This window comes from Triturus cristatus, chromosome 3_2, assembly GCF_964204655.1.
Source record: "Triturus cristatus chromosome 3_2, aTriCri1.1, whole genome shotgun sequence".
NCBI lineage: Eukaryota > Metazoa > Chordata > Amphibia > Caudata > Salamandridae > Triturus > Triturus cristatus.
In genome coordinates, this window is record NC_140584.1 from 550683571 (window position 1) to 550704448 (window position 20878).

General features: G+C 42.5%; 1 protein-coding gene across 2 annotated transcripts in view; it reads right to left on the minus strand.

Annotated features, from left to right (window-relative positions):
* The window catches only part of DNAJC24 (DnaJ heat shock protein family (Hsp40) member C24), a 245238-nt gene that overhangs the window by 19124 nt on the left and 205236 nt on the right, over window positions 1-20878 (minus strand). For both annotated transcript variants that reach the window (XM_085648289.1, XM_085648290.1), the window contains one exon: window positions 12255-12323. In XM_085648289.1, the coding sequence (XP_085504415.1) occupies window positions 12255-12323 (69 nt within the window). The remainder of the gene's footprint in view (window positions 1-12254; window positions 12324-20878) is intronic.

The following is a 20878-nucleotide window of genomic DNA, read 5'->3' on the forward strand; positions in this document are numbered from 1 at the left end:
CCTCCGTGTGTCAGCCTCCTCCCTCTGTCCGTGACCCTGTGTCTCCCTCCCTCTCTGTCCCCCTGTGTCTCCCTCCGTGTCAGCCTCCTCCCTCTGTCCGTGTCCCTGTGTCTCCCTCCCTCTCTGTCCCCCTCTCCCTCCCTCCGTGTGTCAGCCTCCTCCCTCTGTCCGTGTCCCTGTGTCTCCCTCCCTCTCTGTCCCCCTCTCCCTCCCTCCCTCCGTGTGTCAGCCTCCTCCCTCTGTCCGTGTCCCTGTGTCTCCCTCCCTCTGTGTCCCCCTCTCCCTCCCTCTGTGTGTCACCCTCTGTCACCTCAGCCCAGCTTCCTGGGCACACACTGTTAGCAGATCTTTGAATGGCCCTTGGCTTGTTGATGTGAGTTTGTTTCTGATCTCCAGGCACCCATTGGGTGTACTGTCTGTCTCTGCGCTGCTGCTGTGGTGGTGTGTGCTGCCACTCTTTCACAATGTTGGCTGTTCATTAGCTGCTGTCATGTGCAAAACAGTGCCTTCACCCCCATGTGTTGATGCAAGGCGTCCGCCATTTGCTGGCGGGTCTTTCCTGTGTGGGGACACAGTGTTTGTATGGCTGTGACCTAGGCCATATGGGCAGAGGGCATTGTTGTCTGCTTCTGAGTTGCACTATGTGAATTTTGGGGCCCGCCATCCGGGTTACCGTGTCATGTGTTGGTGTCTTCTGTGGCCTGTGACTTGACATTGTCCAGCTGGGTGCAGGGGGCATGGTGGCGGCAGTGGCATGTGCATGTTCATGGAGTGTGGTTGAGTCATGCGATAGCTTGGGGTGGTTGCGTGCCTGTTAGTGATTTTGGTTGTGGATGACGTTCCCCCCATGTGAGGTGCGTTGTTTGTGTACTCACCCGGGTCTCGGAGTCCTCCTAATCCTTCGACTGCCTCCACCGGCTGTATGGCCATCACCCTCTCCTCCCAGGGCTGGTAGTGTACGGGTCTGCGGGAGGGCCCTCCTCCAGTGGCGTTGGCCTGGTTGTGTTCCTCCAGCATCTTGGCTCGGACCCTCCTCCGCAGATCGTACCACCTGACTTGGCATTCCTGCCTGGTCCTTCTGGTGTCCGCAACAGCATTCACAGCATCGACGATGATCTGCCACATGGCTGTTTTTGCTGCCATGCTGGTCTGTCTGACCAATGTTCCAAAGAGCTGTGGCTCGACTGAGGATTTCATCAACAAGGACCTCCAACTCTCGGTTACTGAACTTTGGATTCTTGTTAGTGGGCATGGTGAGGGGTGTGGGTGTGGATGGTGGGGGGGTGTGGATGGTTGTGGGTGTGGTTGTGCAGGTGTGTGTGTGAATGTGATGAGGGGGTGTTTGTGAAGGTGGTTGTGTGAAGGTGTGCAAGTGTAAGGTGTGGTGAAGCTTGTAGTATGGTTCTGTGGTGTTTTGGCAGCAGTGAGTCTGTTGCAAAGGCTCATGGTTTGTGTGTGTGGGCCCTTTTGATTGGTCCATTGGTGGGTGTGGCTGTGTTTGAAGTTTGGGTGGGTGTGTTATAAGGAGTGGTGGTGTTTTGGGCCTCGGTTAGTTTTTGGCAGTTGCAGGTCAGTGAATGTGTTGTTTTAGTGTTTGTTGGCCATGTTTAGTGGCTTTGTGCCATTCGAATAGTGTATTCTTGTGTTGTTTTGTTTTGTCCTGGTTGTGTACGTGCGTTTTGAGCGTGTGTACGGTGTGTACATGGGACATTTGGTTGTACGGTGCTGTCCTTGTGTGTGGCTTGGTACGACTCGTACATGCGGTTGTGATGTTGGGGCCTGGGGTGCGCTCCGTACTTAGGAGGTTGTGGTGGGGGTGCGACTCTGACGTACACGGGTGTACATACACGGTGGTAAGACACGTACAGGGGTGGGGGTACGACGCGAACGTACAGGGGTGTACATGCACGGGGGTAGGACACGACAGGGGTGGGGGTACGACGCGAACGTACTGGGGTGTACATACACGGTGGTACGACACGTACAGGGGTGGGGGTACGACGCGAACGTACTGGGGTGTACATACACGGTGGTACGACACGTACAGGGGTGGGGGTACGACGCGAACGTACAGGGGTGTACATACACGGGGGAAGGACACGTACAGGGGTGGGGGTACGACTCGGACGTACAGGGGTGTACATGCATGGGGGTAGGACACGTACAGGGGTGGGGGTACGACTCGAACGTACTGGGGTGTACATGCACGGGGGTAGGACACGTACAGGGGTGGGGGTACGACGCGAACGTACTGGGGTGTACATACACGGTGGTACGACACGTACAGGGGTGGGGGTACGACGCAAACGTACTGGGGTGTACATACACGGTGGTACGACACGTACAGGGGTGGGGGTACGACGCGAACGTACAGGGGTGTACATGCACTGGGTAGGACACGTACAGGGGTGGGGGTACGACTCGGACGTACATGGGTGTACATGCACGGGGGTAGGACACGTGCAGGGGTGGGGGTACGACTCGAATGTACTGGGGTGTACATGCACGAGGGTAGAACACGTACACGGGTGGGGGTACGACGCGAACGTACAGGGGTGTACATGCACGGGGGTAGGACACGTACACGGGTGGGGGTACGACGCGAACGTACAGGGGTGTACATGCACGGGGGTAGGACACGTACAGGGGTGGGGGTACGACTCAGACGTACAGGGGTGTACATGCACGGGGGTAGGACACGTACAGGGGTGGGGGTACGACTCGAACGTACTGGGGTGTACATACACGGGGTAGGACACGTACAGGAGTGGGGGTACGACTCGGACGTACAGGGGTGTACATGCACGGGGTAGGACACGTACACGGGTGGGGGTACGACGCGAACGTACTGGGGTGTACATGCACGGGTGGGGGTTCGACACGTACACGGGTGTACATACAGGGGGGGGTGTACATTAACGGGGAGTGCGACTCGAATGTATGGGTGCTGGGGGGAGTGTTGGGTGCGTATGCGAGGACATGTCTCCATGGTTGCAATGGGAGTTCGGTGCGGACGGTGTTTTTACCATACGGTTGTGAGTTCGGACGCACGGGTTGGATCATGATTCCTCGGTCGGACTTGACTTTTCACATTTGTACGGTAAATCGTCCGAGGACGTGTCGGACACATTTTCCGACCCGAGGACGTGTGGGGAAATATTCCGACAGCGGTTCGTATGGACTTTTTACCATGCGAATCGTGATTGCCAGTTTGTACGGCACTTGTACGATTCGTACGGTAAAAAGACCGGATAAGAGTCGTACGGGGAAATTTTTTACCGGATCGTAATTGCCACCAATGTGTGGATGGATTCTTGCTTCTTCCATCCTTAGGTTGTGCTCCACTTCCAGTCTTCAGCAGTGCCTGGAAACGGGAGTGCTCACAAAATGTTGTAATATATTTTTTTCTGTTTTATATAGCGCGAACATGACCCAAAGGTATTGGAGCGCTTTACAGGAGCATCTTTTACATTACACAAGCACACATTCATTTTTTGTAAGCACAGGGAGATTTAGTGGTTTGCCCAGAATCACAGGATGTTGAGCAGACATCAAGAATTGAACCTGGTTTCCCAGCTCTACAGTCATCAGCTCTGGCTGTTGTGCCACATCCTTGCCCCTAAACAAGATATCAGAAAAAGAAGTTCCACAAAACATGCTTTCTGACACAATTAAAAAAAACATGATTATGTGGAGTACGGCCAGGTGTTGCCATGTCAGTAGGAGGCCAGCCACAGTTTTCCAAGAAGGCCTAGGGTACATTTACATCATACACATGTGATATAAGTGATTCAAGAGGATATATACATCTTTATTCTCTAGCAGCATCAAGAGTCAATTTGTTAGCATAGTTGGCTTATAAAGAAGATCACCTTCCAAAGCTTCAGAAATAGCTGCACAAGAAAACATTTAAATTTGGTCTATGAAAGAAACTAGGACAGATGGTAGGCATACTTGACAATATTTGTTGTATTAGATTTGTGGACTCCGCTCTAGGGATTGGAACATGTTAAACAAGCACCAGTGACATTAATCAAGGTCAAATTCCTTTTTCGTAAGTCACTGGTAAATTAAGTGATTTGCCCAGGATCACAAGATGTTGAGCCGATACCAGGATTCGAACCCAGGTCCCCAGAACCAAAGTCAGCACCTATGGCATTAATGCCAAATCCACTTCTCCTTGAAACATCCAACGTTTCCACTAGTATTGGGACGAAGGGGAAAGGAGCGAGGCTTTAAAAAAAGAATACAAAAAGCTCTTCACACTTGCCAGAGAATGGAATCTTCGGGAAGGATACAACCGTTGTAAACTCCTTGCAGTAAACGTACTTCCGACGTGGGAAGCAACATGGGTCGCAACTAGACCTGAACTTCGGGGGGTGAGGGGGGCAAAGACTCCCAGCCAGGGTGGCCCTAACACTGATCGCTTCAGCACATGTTGCAGCAGAAGGCCACGCTTCCGGATTTAGACGTCACATGGATCGAGGAGAGCTTCAGTGGGCAGTCTTCCCTTTGAGCTGCCCCATTTCAATCTCTGCCCTCCCTGCAAGTTTCAACAGCAGCTAGGGCCGTGGTGTCTGATTGCATTGCTGAACACTGATAATCCGTAGTCTTCCTTTGTCACTCACCTCCACACAGACATGGCTGAAGAGCATGGGTACTGAGGCAAGACACAACAGTTAAGATATGTTATGGACACGGATTTTATCATGTGTGAATTGACAGTATCTGAATTGGTGGCGGCAGTCACGTCAAAGGCCTTAAAAAACATACAGGACCTCCTGTCTGACCAGTTTTGACCTGCAAATGATTGCAGTTCGGACACACCCTGTGGGTGCAGGCGGGTCCCCAAAGTGTGGATCAGAGTTAAGAGAAATCTGGAACAAAGGCATACTCTGTTGACAAGTTGCAGTTGTGAAGACCAGAGGGATGAGGTAGCTGCTGGGCCCAGTGGTGTATTTTGACCAGAGAAGGGTGCCACCCATAAAGGGGCTTCTGACTAAGACCTGGGGATACAATTGCCTTCACATCAGGTGTGCAACGCCCATAGGGCTCAAAGGGCTTCAGCGCCCTCACCCCCTGGCCCCCAAACCCACCCGTAGTGTGTGTCAGCTTCCTGGGCACACAGACAGTTTTGGAGCTGCCAGCCACACCCCAGTATTTCACAGGTCTTTAAAAGACCATTTACGCGTTAATGAGGCTTTGTTGTTTTTCACCCCTTCTTAGAGCCCCTGAATCTCCACTCTTCCTATTGCTGGAAGAATTAGCCCCCCTCCCACTCCCCACCACCTCCGAAATCGTTGCGCCTCTGGCCTTTAAAGACCTGTGACTCCAGGCACTCTCAGCTGAGCCCCCAGCAGCTGGAGCTGCAGCAGCCCGGGCCGAGATACAGGATTGGCGCCTGAAAGCAACAATAGAAGATGAAGTGCGCGCTCCCCCCCCCGGAGGGATGCTGCGTCCCCCCTAGGGGGGCGCGCCCCACAGTTTGAAGACCTATGCTTTACCCTCTGCAATGAAGAGGAGCTAAGAATATTGCCTGAATTGAAGTCAACAAGATACCTATTCGCCTTGCCAGTTGACGCAATGAAATGGAGTCTGCTTCCTTACATGCCATATCTCTCAGAATTTTCTTCAAATTCTCCACAGGCAAGCTCAACACATATTCCAGTGTCTGAATGGTGCACAGACAAAATATAGAGTTTTAAATATCGAGATCCACTAATATCGAGTTGGAAATATCGTGATACAGGAATATCGACAGCAAGAATATCGTGGTCAAGAATATCGACTTTAAGGTAAGAAATATCGTTTTTGAAAATATCTAAGTTATTAATATAGTTTGCAAAAATATTGTTGTTTAAAATATCGATGTTTAAATTAGTGTAATGTATTTTGAAAGCATGTGATCTACTTTTTTGTATAAGTATTGCTTTTGTTTTTAAATATATGTGTTGCATTTTTAGTAGTGATTAATTTTATGTTAATTAATTTTTGCGTTTAGTTTTGTAGCGGTTGTGGGTTTATAGGGGAATAGGGTGGGAAGTAATTTAATTATAACAAATTATTTAGATTATATTACTTACTAGTATTTATTTTAGATTTTATAGCATCAATTGTGGGAATTAATTTATTATCAAATTATTAATTGGATAATTTTTATAAATTAATTTATTGATAATTATGTTAATTGTGTTCTTTTTTTTAGGAGCGGGCTGTGGGTTTATAGGGGAATAGTGTGGGAAGTAATTTAATTATAAAAAATTATGTAATATTTTTTATTTATTAGTATTTATTAAATTTAGATTTTATAGTATTAATTGTGAGAATGTATTATTAATTAATTAATTGGCTGTTTATTATTAATTAATTGATAATTATGTTAATTGTATCATGTTTGTAGGAGCGGGTTGTGGATTTATAGGGGAATAGGGTGGGAAGTAATTTGATTTTAATACATTTAATTATAATTCTTATATATTAATATATATGTTATTTAATTTATAGTGTTAATTGTGGGAATTAAATTAATAATTATTTAGCAATTGTTCATTAATATTGAGTAACTAATAATTTGGTAATTATGTTAATTGTGTCATTTTTTATGAATGGATAGTGGGGTTTATAGGAGAACGGTTTATTTAAAATTAATAAACAATTAGTTGTTAAATAATGGTACTTAATTAAAAATTAAATATGGCAATTGGGTAATTAATTTGAGGTGTGAGTTGTGGGGTTTATAGTGGTAGGGGTGGGAAATAAATTATTTTTCAATGTTCATATTTTTCAATTTTCAAAGTTGTTAATTTAATAATGTAAAATTAGTTATGGAAATTGTGTAATGATTTTTAGGTGTGTGTTGTGGTATTTATTGGGGTAGAGGGTGGAAAGTATTTTAGGTTTTATTAATTAATAATTAGCTGCTAATTATTATTCATTTATTAATTTTTAAATATTTATGGTAATTTACTTTTATTTTGTGTGTGGATTTTGGTTTTATAGGGGTAACGTTTGGTGAGTAAATTAATTTGTAACTGTTTTAATTAGTTTTGTAATTAATATTTGTTTATTGAATAATTCACTATGTTAACTATGGAGGTACACTTTTTTAGAAATGTAGATGTGTGTTGTGAATTGTGTGGCGTTATAGGGTAGGAAATAAAAAATATAAATTTTATGTAACAATTAATGTTGATTATAATTACTTCTGATAAATATAGTTGTTTGAAAATTATTTTTTAAAATTTGTATAAAATAATGTTTGTAGGTAATTTTTTAGATTTTTTAACATAATGTTTCTATTGTAATTTTTATTATTTTTATATATATATATATTTTTGTTTTTAACTTTTTTTGTATTGTAGTTGATATTTTGTTGGTTTTTAATTTTGTATTGACTTTAGTGGGAATATTCATTTTTATCCCGCTGCTATCCAACACTTTCACTACTGTGTCACTCACTGGAGTGGGAATAGTAATTTTTACATCTTCGCTATCCACTCAATGGATTGCAAAATGTAAGTTTAAAAATTATTATATATATGTTTTAATTTATAATGTTTTATTAGATTTTATCTTATAGGTATATATATATATATATATATATATATATATATATATATATATATATATATATATATATATATATTGTAAATTTGTATATAGTTATAACATTCTAAAATAAGTTAAAATTATTAGTTTATTAATTATTTTAAAGTAAATATACATTTATGTATTACTTTATATATGTATGTTTAAAATTTTAAATTACATTTATTTATTATATTTGTTAAAATGTACATTACATCTATACAAAATTTAAGTTAATTGTATTATTTAATTAATGTAACCTTTTTATGTATAAAAAACTATATTTTGTACATCGCTTTTTTTACATCTATATTATTTTTTCGATATTTTAGTCATTTACATTATAAAGATAGGATGTCGATATTTTGGCAAACGATATTTTTGTGTTATTTGTGTATGGGGATATTTTGGCCATCGATATTATGTCAGTGATCCTGAATCTGAAAGCCTAAAAACATCTGTCTCCTGACTTGGTTCCCACATCCTCTAACCTCCACACTGATAACTCCTTAGAAACCTGTTTGCTCTGCACCATTGTCCAGATATACTATTAGATGAATTCCTCCCAACCAATCAATCAGTGGTCTCATCACCTTGGTGAAACGCCATGAGGCTGATGTTAGACTAAATGGCAGACAAGCGACCCTTCACACCTTTACCTAGTAAATCTGAGATAATCCCAATGTTCTTGACAAACTGTAACTGTTCAGTAAGCGTCCTTTAAATCCAGGCGCATCAACCCCTTCTCAACAAATCTCTTAATAGGTGTATATTTTCCATCTTGAAACATTTGAATGTAACCCAATCGCTCAACTCCCGAAGACTTACCACGAGCCTCATACCTACTGTTCTTTTTCTCTTCTAGAAATATATTGCTTACATAACTATCTGAATCACTCCTTGGCAGTTCTATTGCTCCTTTCTCCAATAAGACTCTCACCTCCTGATCTACCATCTGTTGATCCTTCTTCGGAAAAAACAAAGGTCTTGGTCTCCTCACCTCAATACGATTCTCTATAAAATCTATTTGATATCCCTTCACTGTTTCTAAGACCCAAGGACCCTTTGTTATTTTCTTCCATCTTTACAAAAACTGAGCAAGTTTGCCACTAAGTTTATCATGGGAAAATGAAAGGTCTTTTTACAATCCTCTGTTGCTGACATTGAATCCGGATGGATCTCATACACCACAGGGTCTTGTGCCCCGTGTAAACGAAGTATGTGTAATCCTTTAACCTCACACAGGGAACCCATATCACATGTTCCTGGCCCATACAAAAACTCTCTAGATGTGTTTTTGTACTTTGTGATTAGAGCTGAAAGTGTCCATATACTTCACAAATTCTTCACCAAACTTTAAGCTTTCAGCTTGCTCACACATTACAAATATTTTTGATAATGGGCCTAAAACATCTAGGAGCCAGTCCGGACAACCTTTATTATGCTTATCCAGACCTTTCCTTGGATCCTGTCCTGACTTATTTAAAATACCGTCCATCATCCCCTTTGGTATCGCTTTGTTCGCCCTAAGTTGGCAGGGTATGCCCAGACGTGGGTCCCTTGCTCACTTTGCCACTGGATTCAAGATAGCCTGGCTGATGAGGGTTATGAACCCAAAACCGGTCCCAGGATGCTTGTTTCCGGTCCAGGGAAGGCATGGCTTGGCAGTTCGGGCTGGACTGTTCCCATGAGGCACAGGGTCAGACTGATTTGCATATGGCCATGTCTGAACTGGGGTGGTGGAGTGAGCTAAAGAATGATGATGGATTAAACCCAGATCAGTTGAATGGGGGCGAGTGTTTGATTTGCTCAAACGCTCCGTCCATCATCCCCTTTGGTATCGCTTTATTTAAAATACCAGCATCTTAGTATCCAATTCTTGTGGACTGGCCACTTTAATAGACTATGACACTCGGACCTTAAACATGTCCTCACCTCCTTAGGCATCTCTTTTGGTAGCCAATATTCAACATACTGTGCCGGATGGAATGATGTTGCCCGTTGTGATAATTGGTGCTGTACTAATGATCAAACATATCCTCCTCTAACGGGTCCACTAACCCTTTATCATCCTGTACAATAAAATTAAAATCCTTTTTTTGCTTTTAAGGTTAACAATTTCTTCATCTGACTCATTCAAATCAGAGTAACAACTTGACATTAGCACTATTTGAAGATTCGTCACAAGCAATCACTTAATAATCCCCTTTATTTGCGTTTATAGTCTTCATATTCAAATCTGTGAGGTTTGATGTCCATTTCATATCCTAAGGACTACCATGTCCCATCATGTGTCATCCTCTAGACTGTTTTCCATCCAAATGTTTTCTCTTCCTTGTAGCTTTCCTGCCTTGGAGTCATCAACCCTTCTGACTCATTACCCAAAAGCCTTCCTCATCTGCCACTTGGACCCCAAACAATTGTACATCACATTTTTCTATTGCAGGCACCAATTTATCTACTCGCTCGTCAAGGCACTTTCTAAAATGATCTGCTAAGCTAGTAAAATCTATCTACATATACCTGAATTATTTCCTTCAATCGCACATCTACAGATTGTTCGGATAATGACATATTGGGATTTTGAAAACAATGTAATATTCAAAAAATATTTTAAAGTTTAGCAATTTTAAAACTATTGTCCTCTTAATAGCTATTACTAATAGTAATCACGATCTAAAGCTCCAAAACAAATGCATCTGATCTCGATCGCAAATGAACAAGAACTGTTCTCGTCAGCACGAGCCCCAAAACATGACTGGCTATCTTGAAAGCTACCATATATGGCTTATCCTAATCTCCCAAAATGTCTGCCACATGCACAAACACATACAGCACCTCCTTTGGGTCACACTCCTTTAGAGGTGTACACGTGCAATATCAAGCACCGATTAATAGGGTAGTACCTCACCGAGGAGGGTACCTGCACCGGTTGAGCCTTCTCCTTAGAACCCAGGACACTGCAGGCCTGCTTCCAACTGTCAAAACCCTGATGACTTGCAAGGTAAGTGCGGTTTACTCACTGTATTTATCCCTTACTAAAAAACTCACACCACAACTCCATGCCCAACTAGCTCTAACTCTCCGGTTCAACTCACAACAGTTTCCTTTCACCAAAGTGCATTTTTCTTAAATATGAAACTGTTCACAAACATTCATAATAACAAGAACACTCATGTATAGTACTTGTATGTACATGAGCAGCAACAAAAGAAGGAAGATAACTGTGGGTTCTCAGTATTTATGCATGTTCCAGAATTTTTTAAGAATTCTAAGGTTGGATGTTCTATCTTTGTTGCTGCTGTGTAGGAGGGCAATATATGACAAATGCATAATACTGACCTCTGTTCTTTCCATGAATGTTTATTTTTTTCCAATTCTTGCAAGTATCATGGCTTAAATAGGAATTGCCACTAGGGCAGCCTAGACCAAATCTGGCAATTGCTTAGCATAGTCCGCTAAAGTCTAGCTTACCAGTTTCCAAGAAGATGGGTACCGGGTTAAATAACATAAGTGCTTTCCCATTTTAGCACCCACAGGAAAGTTCGCTCATGCCCACAGCTAAACCCACTGAATGGATTTACACTAAACCTGCCCTTTAGATAGAACTTTACTCAGAAAGTGTGATTTTATTAGTTTGGTGTAAATCCATTCAATAATGTTGGCGATATAGGTATTTAAAGCAGCAGCCAGGTAGGCTTGAAAGGGCACTCGTGTATCCGTTCCATTTAAAATCCCAAATCATGATTTGCAACTACTGGCAATCACATTTTTAGGACAATAGCGCAGACTTCTCTTTCCTGAAAATCGGTAATCAATTCTGTTTCTCGATCTTTGTGCTATGAAAAAACATTTCCACAACCAGTAGGGCCCACCCTTAAGTTGTCTGACCCTAAGGGGGGTGCTGAAAGTACAGTGATGCCCCTGACAGTCCATAAATTCATGAAATTGTTTTTGCCTCCAACACATAGACTTGATTAAATGTGCTGGATCACGTTACTTATTAGTCTAACTCGGTATACATTTAGTGAGTGGCGCAAGTGAGATAAATAGCAATGTACCGGCTTCCACAATTCTATATATTAGCCCAAAAAAGACATATAACAAATATTTCAACACATACATCTAATAGACATTTGTTTAAAACTCATTGATGATCCATCTGGAAAAAGTCCTGAAAATTATATTTGTTTTACGAAATGACAAATCCACCATGCATTGGGGCAGACCGCTTTAACTGATGTGACCCAACTGCAATTGGACCAATTCAACTGGCTCTAATTGGGCAATAAATGATAGAATGCATCATCCATACAATAGGTTATTTTCGCCTGAATGACTACTCTATGGTACTACAGTCTCTAGGATTACTTCACACACATACTGCAGTTGTTGCTTTCACTAATCCGCTACCAGATATGATCGGGGTGAAAAGGATATGGTAAGACATAGGCATTGCCCTCGCCACATCAGGCGTACTGTAGACCTACCATCATACTCTCAATGAAGCTCTTAACTCTGTGTTGAAATATAAAGGGAGTTAATTAAGGCCTTAATTAAATGTTGAAACAAGTAAGGGGAGCAACAATAATTACACTGAAGCAGAAGATGGGTCCTTTTAGCATTAAATCCACAACTAACTTGCACCATTCATACGATATTCCTACCATTATCCCATGACATGTCTTCCAGAGCAATCTGTGCATCTACTGGCCAGGATTTTGTTAACTCCAATTCTGTAAATAAAAACGTAGTTTATTCATATGCTATTTGAAACGCTCATCACATTTGACCTTGCAATTTGGCAATACTCTTCTGTGAACTAAAACAATTTACTCCAGTCAGAACTGTGCATTATGAAAAAGGAAACACAGCAGGACATTAACACTGTATCAAATGATACTACGTTTAAATGAAATGATGAAAAATTGCTTTTCAGTATTCTTAAAAATTTGAGAAATTCCCCCATATCCATACATTTTTCCCAAAAGAAATTAATAGTAGTATGACAGGCAACTATTTCTAATTCATAAACACTGTAGCCACTTAAATAACAGATTTTATTTATTACTGCGTAGTTTTCGTTAATGAGAGAATGTGTTTCTGAAATAAACCTTGCAGACCATTTTCATCTGAATTAAGCAGTAGGCATTTCATTTAAAACAATTTTTCATTTGCTGTTTGGGGCTAGTGTTAAAATTGTTTATTTCGGGGCATGATTGAGTTACAATGCTCCATGTGTTTAGGGGTGAAAAATAAGATACTCACATTGGTCCAATGTTAACATGAGTTTCCTCGATCTGGCCCGGAAGAACAAACAACCATTTCTGGGGGTAAACATCAGGCTAATCAATGACACCTCTCCCATAACCATGGATGAGAGAGGAGAAATGGGATGATGGATGATGAACAAGTTACTTCCCATCAGTAAACCTTTTGTTGCATACTCTGTCTAACTGCAGATTCCTTAACTTTTTGAATCACTTGCGCACGCCCCCCCCCCCCAAACATACACACAGGTTCTGACACTTTTCCAGCAATTGCTCCCACATGCTGACAGGTGGTCCCCATTGGGACTCCACAGCCAGCCAGCCCTTCACACAGACATGAGTTTCCTTATCCACTCAGACATGTATCAACAGTAAGAGATTGCAAACCTAGCAGTGTCAATCATAACTTGGGACCTTTTTTAGAATTCTAAAGGTTCACTTTGCAGAACAGAGAGGAGTGAGGGTGTTGAGAAATCTGCAGTTAAACAAAGTAACCACCAGAAAAAGCATCACTGAAAGTAACTTGTGCCGAAAGTGGAGGGTCTGGTTAGTGGAATTTCCCCCAGATAATGCTGCAGACCAAGTAGGCAAAATGGTACCTCTGTGGACTAGAGATTCGAGACAGTAATATGCAGTGAAGGTGTGGATGGACACCCATGTAGCAGTCTGGCAGATGGCCAACACCGGAACAGCCCTCGTAAATTCCATATTTGCACTCTGTGCACAGGTGGAATAAGTATGAAGGCCCTTAAGAGGCTCCTTCCCCACGGCAAACCAGAATAATCCAACTGGACAATGTTCTCTGCTGAACTGCCCTTCCTTTCTTAGCCCTGGCAAAACTGACAAAAAGGTGGTCATCTTCCTTGTACTCTTTTGTTCAGGATATGTAAAAACTAAAGGCCCTTTTAGAGTCTAACCAGTGAAGTCGCAACATTTCCTTAGAAGGATGTGGCAGAGAGGAAAAAACTTAAGAAGCATTATGGAATGTCCCACATGTAAAGGTGATGCGATACTATTTTTGGCAGAAAGAAAGCATGAGTCTGCACTACTAATTTATCATGGAAGGAGGTGACTGAGCCCGCAGTTGACTGACAAGGTACCAGCAATAAAGAGATAGTCTTAATGTTCAACAATCTTGGAGGTCCCACTGTGGCATAATACAGAGTGCAGGAGGAAATATAAGAGAACCCTTAAAGGAAATGCATCTCCTCCAGCAACTTGAACAAAGGTTGGTCAAGCAAACATAAAAAGGCCGAAAGGGCAGATAAATTACTTTTAACTGAGCATACAGCATAACCTTGCAGGAACAGTGAGAAACAAACAATACATCAGATAACTTGGCCTGAAGTGGGTTGACCCACTGGTCTTCACACCAACCCCAGTGCTGTGCCCATTGGAGAGGCCCATTCCACTGCAGAGCTCACATGTGCCAGTGTATGAATAAACACCGGAATGCATGAGGCAAAGAGACCAAGAAGCCACAGAAGAGTCCATAGTGGAACAATTAACTGAGCCTGAAACATCGTGCTCATAACCCGAATGCCCCAGACTCACTGCAAGGGTGAAAAGGCCTTGACCGCCACCATGTCCAGGATCGCCCCAATGAAAGAAATCATCTGTGTTGGTTGTAGGTGGGACTCTGACTCGTTGATGGAGAACCCAAGGGAGGACAGCAGGGAGACTGCTTTCTGGAGGTGGTCCACGACTGACTTGGGTGAATTTGCTTTCAGAAGACAATAGAGGTATGGAAATGCCTGTATTCTCGAGCTGCAAAGACGGGCAGCAACCACTGCCATCACCTTTGTAAAGAGCTGAGGCCAAATGGTAGGACAGCAAACTGAAAGCGCTCAGATCCAACCAGAAACTAAAGGAAGTATCTGTGGGACTGCAGCTGTGTTCTGCAAAGTTCAAGCAGTGACTGAACTTCCTGTGCAAAAATAGTGGCATGATAAAGGGAATGCTGAGTACAAACCGTAGGAACAAGAGGAAAGTAGACATGAATGGGACGACGTAACTGTGTTCATCAACTTCCGAAACAAACACACCAGTCTAAAGCAACTTCAAGCAAGCACTGCAGAAAAAAGTATCCTGCCCCCTATTAGCCCCAAAACGACTGAAGGAGTAATCAGAATGGTTTAAATGCAATTGTGACAGGGGACAGGAAGAAGATGAATGCCATCCCTGTTGCTGGCTATGGCCTCTGCCACTCTAAGAACATGCAAGGGCTATGTGGGATGCTGCACAGGCTGCAAAAGCTGCCTTTGATGACAAGCAATGCCTTTTGAGTACTCTCTTAATTTACAGTCGTTCATCGAATTGACAAGCTGATGACAAGTACAAAGAACAGGCCATAACACAGTTGCTCCTTCAAGTGCTGCAGTACAGAATCTGCCTTTCTCCAAAAAGTCTGGAGCCATCAAAAGGCATGTCCAGGAGGGATGCCTGCATGCCCATAGAAAATCCTGTGACGTGCATTCATATGTGACCTCAGATCAGAATACTAGTGCCCATGGCACGACCCATGAAATCTGCTGTGTCCAGACCGGCGTTCAATAAGTACTCATCATCCTCCTGCCCATCCTAGATTGTCTATAGAAATGTATTCTAACATTCTTCCAAACTGGCTGGCAAGGTCCTGCTAGCCACATCCCAGAAGCCATGCACACAGAGCCCTAGCAGACATGCCACATTCAGGACCCCCAATGTGAAACTGGAAAATCCTCATAAAAAGTGTGTCAATGCACTTTGACTCCCTGTCCGGCACAGGAACGCTCTAGGGGCGACCTTGCTGGTGGAGGCCAGAACCACCAAGCTTTCGGAAGACATGTGCCCTATCAGGAAGTCTGAGTTCTCAGGAGCAGGTCATTGATAATTTGCTACAGGGTCCCACAAAGGTAGGGCTGAGCACGACCTAGACTAGGGTGCCGTCAATGTTTCAGTTAAAAAGGTGCAGGCTCCCAATTCTCAGTGAGGAGGTTTGCCTAGGTTTCAACCACGGGTAACTAAATTACATGCACTCTGCAGCACTGTGACCTGCCGAAGCAAAAGAGTTACCCTATGGAAAGTCTAATTCGGTCTCACGGAGGTATCCAAGCAACTAGTATTTTGTAAATCAACATATAGGCCATAATCAGTATAATGAGTAGGCAATGAACTATTCTCCACCTCTTTATCATCATTAAAGTCCCTGGACAGTGTCTGAATCTGATCCAAATAAGGCCTTGCGCCTTTAGCAGTAATGATCCAAATAAGGCCTTGTTCCTTTAGTAGTACTAGCGTAGAAGTAATGGAACTTCCTGGGTTTCCTCCCAAAGCAGAAGCTGAGTTTTTGGTATCTCAAAACGAGATATCAGTAGGATTGGACCGAAGACAGTTTCAGATCTGAACTGGTATTGGGGTCACAGCTGGAACCACCACCTCTAGAGTAGAGACAGACGCCACATCAGTTAGGATCAGCGTGGCCTTGGCTCAGGTGTTGAAGTATGGGCTTGTGCTGGCTGGGGGCCGAACACAGGCTCAGTAGGATCAGTCAGCACCCAGGGAGACCCTGCTGGCTGAAGTGTGACTGTAGTCCCTGGCAAATCCATGGGGCCTGAAGGCACTCCAGTGGTACCAGGAATTGTCTGAAACAGATGCAGCATGGACTCTTTGAATGTCTCAACTTGATGCAGGGATCAGTGTCTGGGGAATTTTGGGGCACATGAGGACGAGTTTTGCAATAGGCTTCATCGCAAGGACTTTAATGACTTGGTTACAGAAGATGGAATAACCTCTACAACTCTGTTCATGATGACTAAAGACTATGACATCATTTGGTAATTAACCATCAAAAACAGTTATGGATGCAACTGCAGCAGAGAGACAACCTGCAGCATCAGGTAACTGTACTGGCTGCAGTGCAATTGGCCACTATGAATATCATAAGGCTAATATTCCATACTGGGTGTTTCTGCTGCACTACTGGCTTCTACTTGATAATTTTGAAATAACACTCTTTATAGAATGTTACTAAGGGAGAAACTAGTTTAAACGTCTTTTAATTTTCTGTTATTATTTTCTCAGTTACCATTATAGCTTTTAATTTCCTCAACAAATGTTTAGTGTTTTGTTTTACTAAATCTTCCTCATTTTAAAATAACTTCCAGTGGTTCACAACTGCTTTCTTTCTTTGATTTTTTTTTTTTGCTTAGTTGCTAAATATACATGCATTTTGAGGCATGTCTTGTCATTCAGGCCAAAGGTACGTTACTCTAACTGAAACTTGAGGCCCAATTACATATTGGGTTCACTTTTCCTGTTTGCGTAATGGACACCTTTAAATTGGGGAGGCATGCACAAGAAGAGAAAGTGTGCCATATTACAGTGAATTCACTGACCCCCTAGGGAGCCAAAAAGCAGCACATTCAAGTGAAATATGGAGCGGCTGCTTCAAAGCCGTTCCGTGTTTCACTGTGCAGGCGGCAACACGCCTGCACTTTGAAGAGTGGGGAGAGATCCACTTGCCGGAGGGTGCAGTGAGTGACTGCATCCACCTGCAAGGGGATGCCTGGGGGTTCCATGGGACCCCTTCTCCCCCCTCCAGATGGCTGCCATCAGGAGGTACACTGACCGCTTCTTTGCCTTTGCGCCCGGTTCTATTATACAGAGTGGGCATAGAGGCAAATGAGGGAATGCCCTCTTGAGACACTGCAAGCATTACATGTGCAACAGCGCTATCTGTATTACAGAAAGGGCCACCCAAGCATCTACCACCCCTTCAGTAATACGAAAGTGCCGCGGGGGCACATGTCCGTTAGGCGCCCAGGACACTCTCTGTAATATGGTCCCTGGTTGAGTCTGAGAGGCGTTCTTTAGCACCCTATAAGTGCCTAATCTCCTTTGCCATCAAGACTGTATACTTTCTTCCCTTGCTTGCCATGCCATTTAACTATAGGGTAGTAGTTGAGTACTAGCTTAAGAGTCAGATGTATGCATGCATTTTTTCGTATGCAAAGGTCCAATTTACAATACTGGGCTGTTTGCGACAGCAAAAATGCCTTTTGGCATGTAACAAACCTAATTTGTGATTAGATAATATCCCAATTTGGGTTTGCGACTAAATCCCGAATCGGTATTGGGAAGTGTAGTGTTTAGGACGTTCATTCCAAATACCTATTTGGCATGAGATGTATTAATGTTTTGCCACAAAAATCCTGTCGAAAAACATTCATATTTTACCAACTCATATTTCACCAATTCATATATTGGTAACCCATTCGCAAACTGTAAGGGGTCCCATGGGATTTTCTCCTTTGTGAATGTTAATAAAAACATTTTTTTAAGAGTAAGTACTGCTCCTAGGGACCACTGCCTAGAGGTGTTACTTAAACTATTCATTTTTTCTAAACGCATCCTGCTTTCCTTTAATGAAATGGGCTGCGTTTAAAAAACAATTAAAAGATTTCTTTATCTAAAAGCAATCTCCAGCATAGTGTTCTGCTGACCCCAGTAAGCCACCATCCCTGTGATAATATATTATAGAAAACTGCAGAACTCTAGAGGGACAAATCCACCCATGGTACTCAGTCAACAATAAAACACAAATTATTATTGGACTAATCTTTTGTATGTACACTGTTCGCAATTCTTATATAGCGATACCTCCTTTCATAACACCATTTTAGTTAAATAGATGTACGGATCATGGCATCATATTTTTGTGCATTCCATCGAATAAAATTTTATTCTGCATAATGTACAAATCACACATTAAAAAAATCATCATTTTGTAACCACACTTTCCTTGTTATTAACACGGTTTGGACAGTGAAACGACCAGTCCTTCATCTGGAGTATGGTCCATCTGTAGTTAGTCCACCATATAGTAGACTACCGAATCATAAGCGAGAGATTAATCCTCCTAGGGTCCTCGAGGTAATCGAAAACTGACTTCCTTCTTTGATCTTTAAAAGTGAACTTATCCATGTATAATGGTGAACAACTTCAGCCTCACAATTTGTGGACTCCGCAGGACATAACAAGGGAGTGTGTGAACACAAATTCTGCAGTCTGCATGCAAGCCATAGATCAACGGCTGGAGACAAACTCACAGCCGCAAAGACCCTAATGGTATTGGAGTGTGGAAAGGCAAAGCCTCTGTGCTTCCTCGGTCATTGCAGCCAGACAGAGGGATGTTCACTCATATGCCGCGGCTCGTGGACTCGCTCCCAGAAACATAATAAGAACTGGAACTGCCCAAGGGTGTGTTGCTCTCTATACAGGAGGAAATAGCATGACAATATAAATGGATGCAAACAAGTGGTGTGTTCCCATTGACAAGACTCCTTGTTAAACATGAAGATGTTTTGACATTCTTGCCTCTTCAGTATAGTTTTGTTCACTGTTTAGTAATGTACAGGTCTGATGGCAAGTGCTTTCTTTATGGCACACAGGCCGTTTTAGTTTCTGATAGATGCATTGAGAATAACGTCTATTGTCACCAGAAGGTAGTTTGGTGAGGATGTCCTTGCTATCTTGCCTGTAGGTTGGTGAGTCTTTCATCGCAGGATGGAGAGGGTCTCATCACAGGATGGAGAGGGTGATCAATATGCTCACCTATAACTGAACAGACTGAACTGATGCCTGTAATAATTTGTCGTCTTGTTGGTGGCAATTTCCTTGTGCGTATTTTAGGGAGGTTGCAGAATGTGGCCACGGTGGAGCATTCCAGAAGATGAGAAGCCCTTCTGTATACCATCTATTTAATTTAGTCTGAAGTTCTAACTGAACCTTGGCGGAAGGATTCTCATTGAGTTTGGGGTAAAAGGAATGGTCAGAAAGTTGTTTTTCAGCCTTTTATATAGTCATCAGGGTGTCTGTTTGCTTCATTGATGAAGGGAGATAAGTATCTTTTTTGTTGTAGTTGCTATGAGAATGTTCCCAATCATTCGTGGTTGTGAAGCAGAAACCCATTGCAAAAATGCATTGGTTTTAGATTGACAGGTGTGCATAGCATCAGTGGAGAACGATACAGTATACCAGCTTCATCTACAAACCGTATCGGGATGGAAAATGATTTGATTTGATTGCAAACTAGTAACTTATCTATAAATGGTAAGCATAGGCTAATCCATTGGAATTTTCCACAGGTGCTACTGTTCTATGCCAGGACTCAGTAATATGGACCTTGATGTCTCTACCGAATGACAAAAGATGTGGATCACTTGGGCAGACTTCATGCATTGAGCTAGAAATTGTCAAACTGTCAGAGCTTAATGGATTGTATAATGAAGGGAATTAGCAAAGATGCTTAACATAGAGGTTTAGGCGACCCAGCTAAAGGCACTCCTGGGATGCGTGAAGGACATTCCAAAGTCATGAAGGAAATTAACAGCATTTACCAAAAGAAGACTGCCATTAAAATGGTGCAAAGACTAAAGGTAAAGAATGGATCAGAGACACAAACGTCTGAAAAGAGATTCAACACGTGTGTCCCCGGCCCCTGTAGATCCAGGATTATAGACATATGGGGGACTGCCTAAAACAAACCTCCTCAACCAGGAAAGTGCATCTATAGAAAGATGTTAGTACACCATGTTCATCGTCCCAATGAACAGGATGTTTGGGGCAGATATCAGACTATGTATGGATATGAAGTATAGTGTATAAAATGTCCGCGTTATACATCTGTTCACAAAGTATGTGGATGTGTCTCCAATTGCGTAAAAGGATATTGTCAAGCACTGTGTATATCTGTAAATGTGACTAATACAAATATTCTCATGTATATCCAAGCAGTATTACCTAAAAATGATAAAAATTAAAAAACAGAAAAACAATGAATAGGCTGTTGAGTGTTGGTAGTTAATTACAAAAGATGTCTCGTTAAACAAATGTGTCTTGTGTGATTAGGTTAAAAGAACATGCTATGATGCATGCTATGGGCGTCCACTTAGGTGGAAATTACATCAAAAGATTTACCTACCTGTTAACACAATGTATATGTTTCAGTCTTGCGTATGCCATTTACAACTGTTACTGTG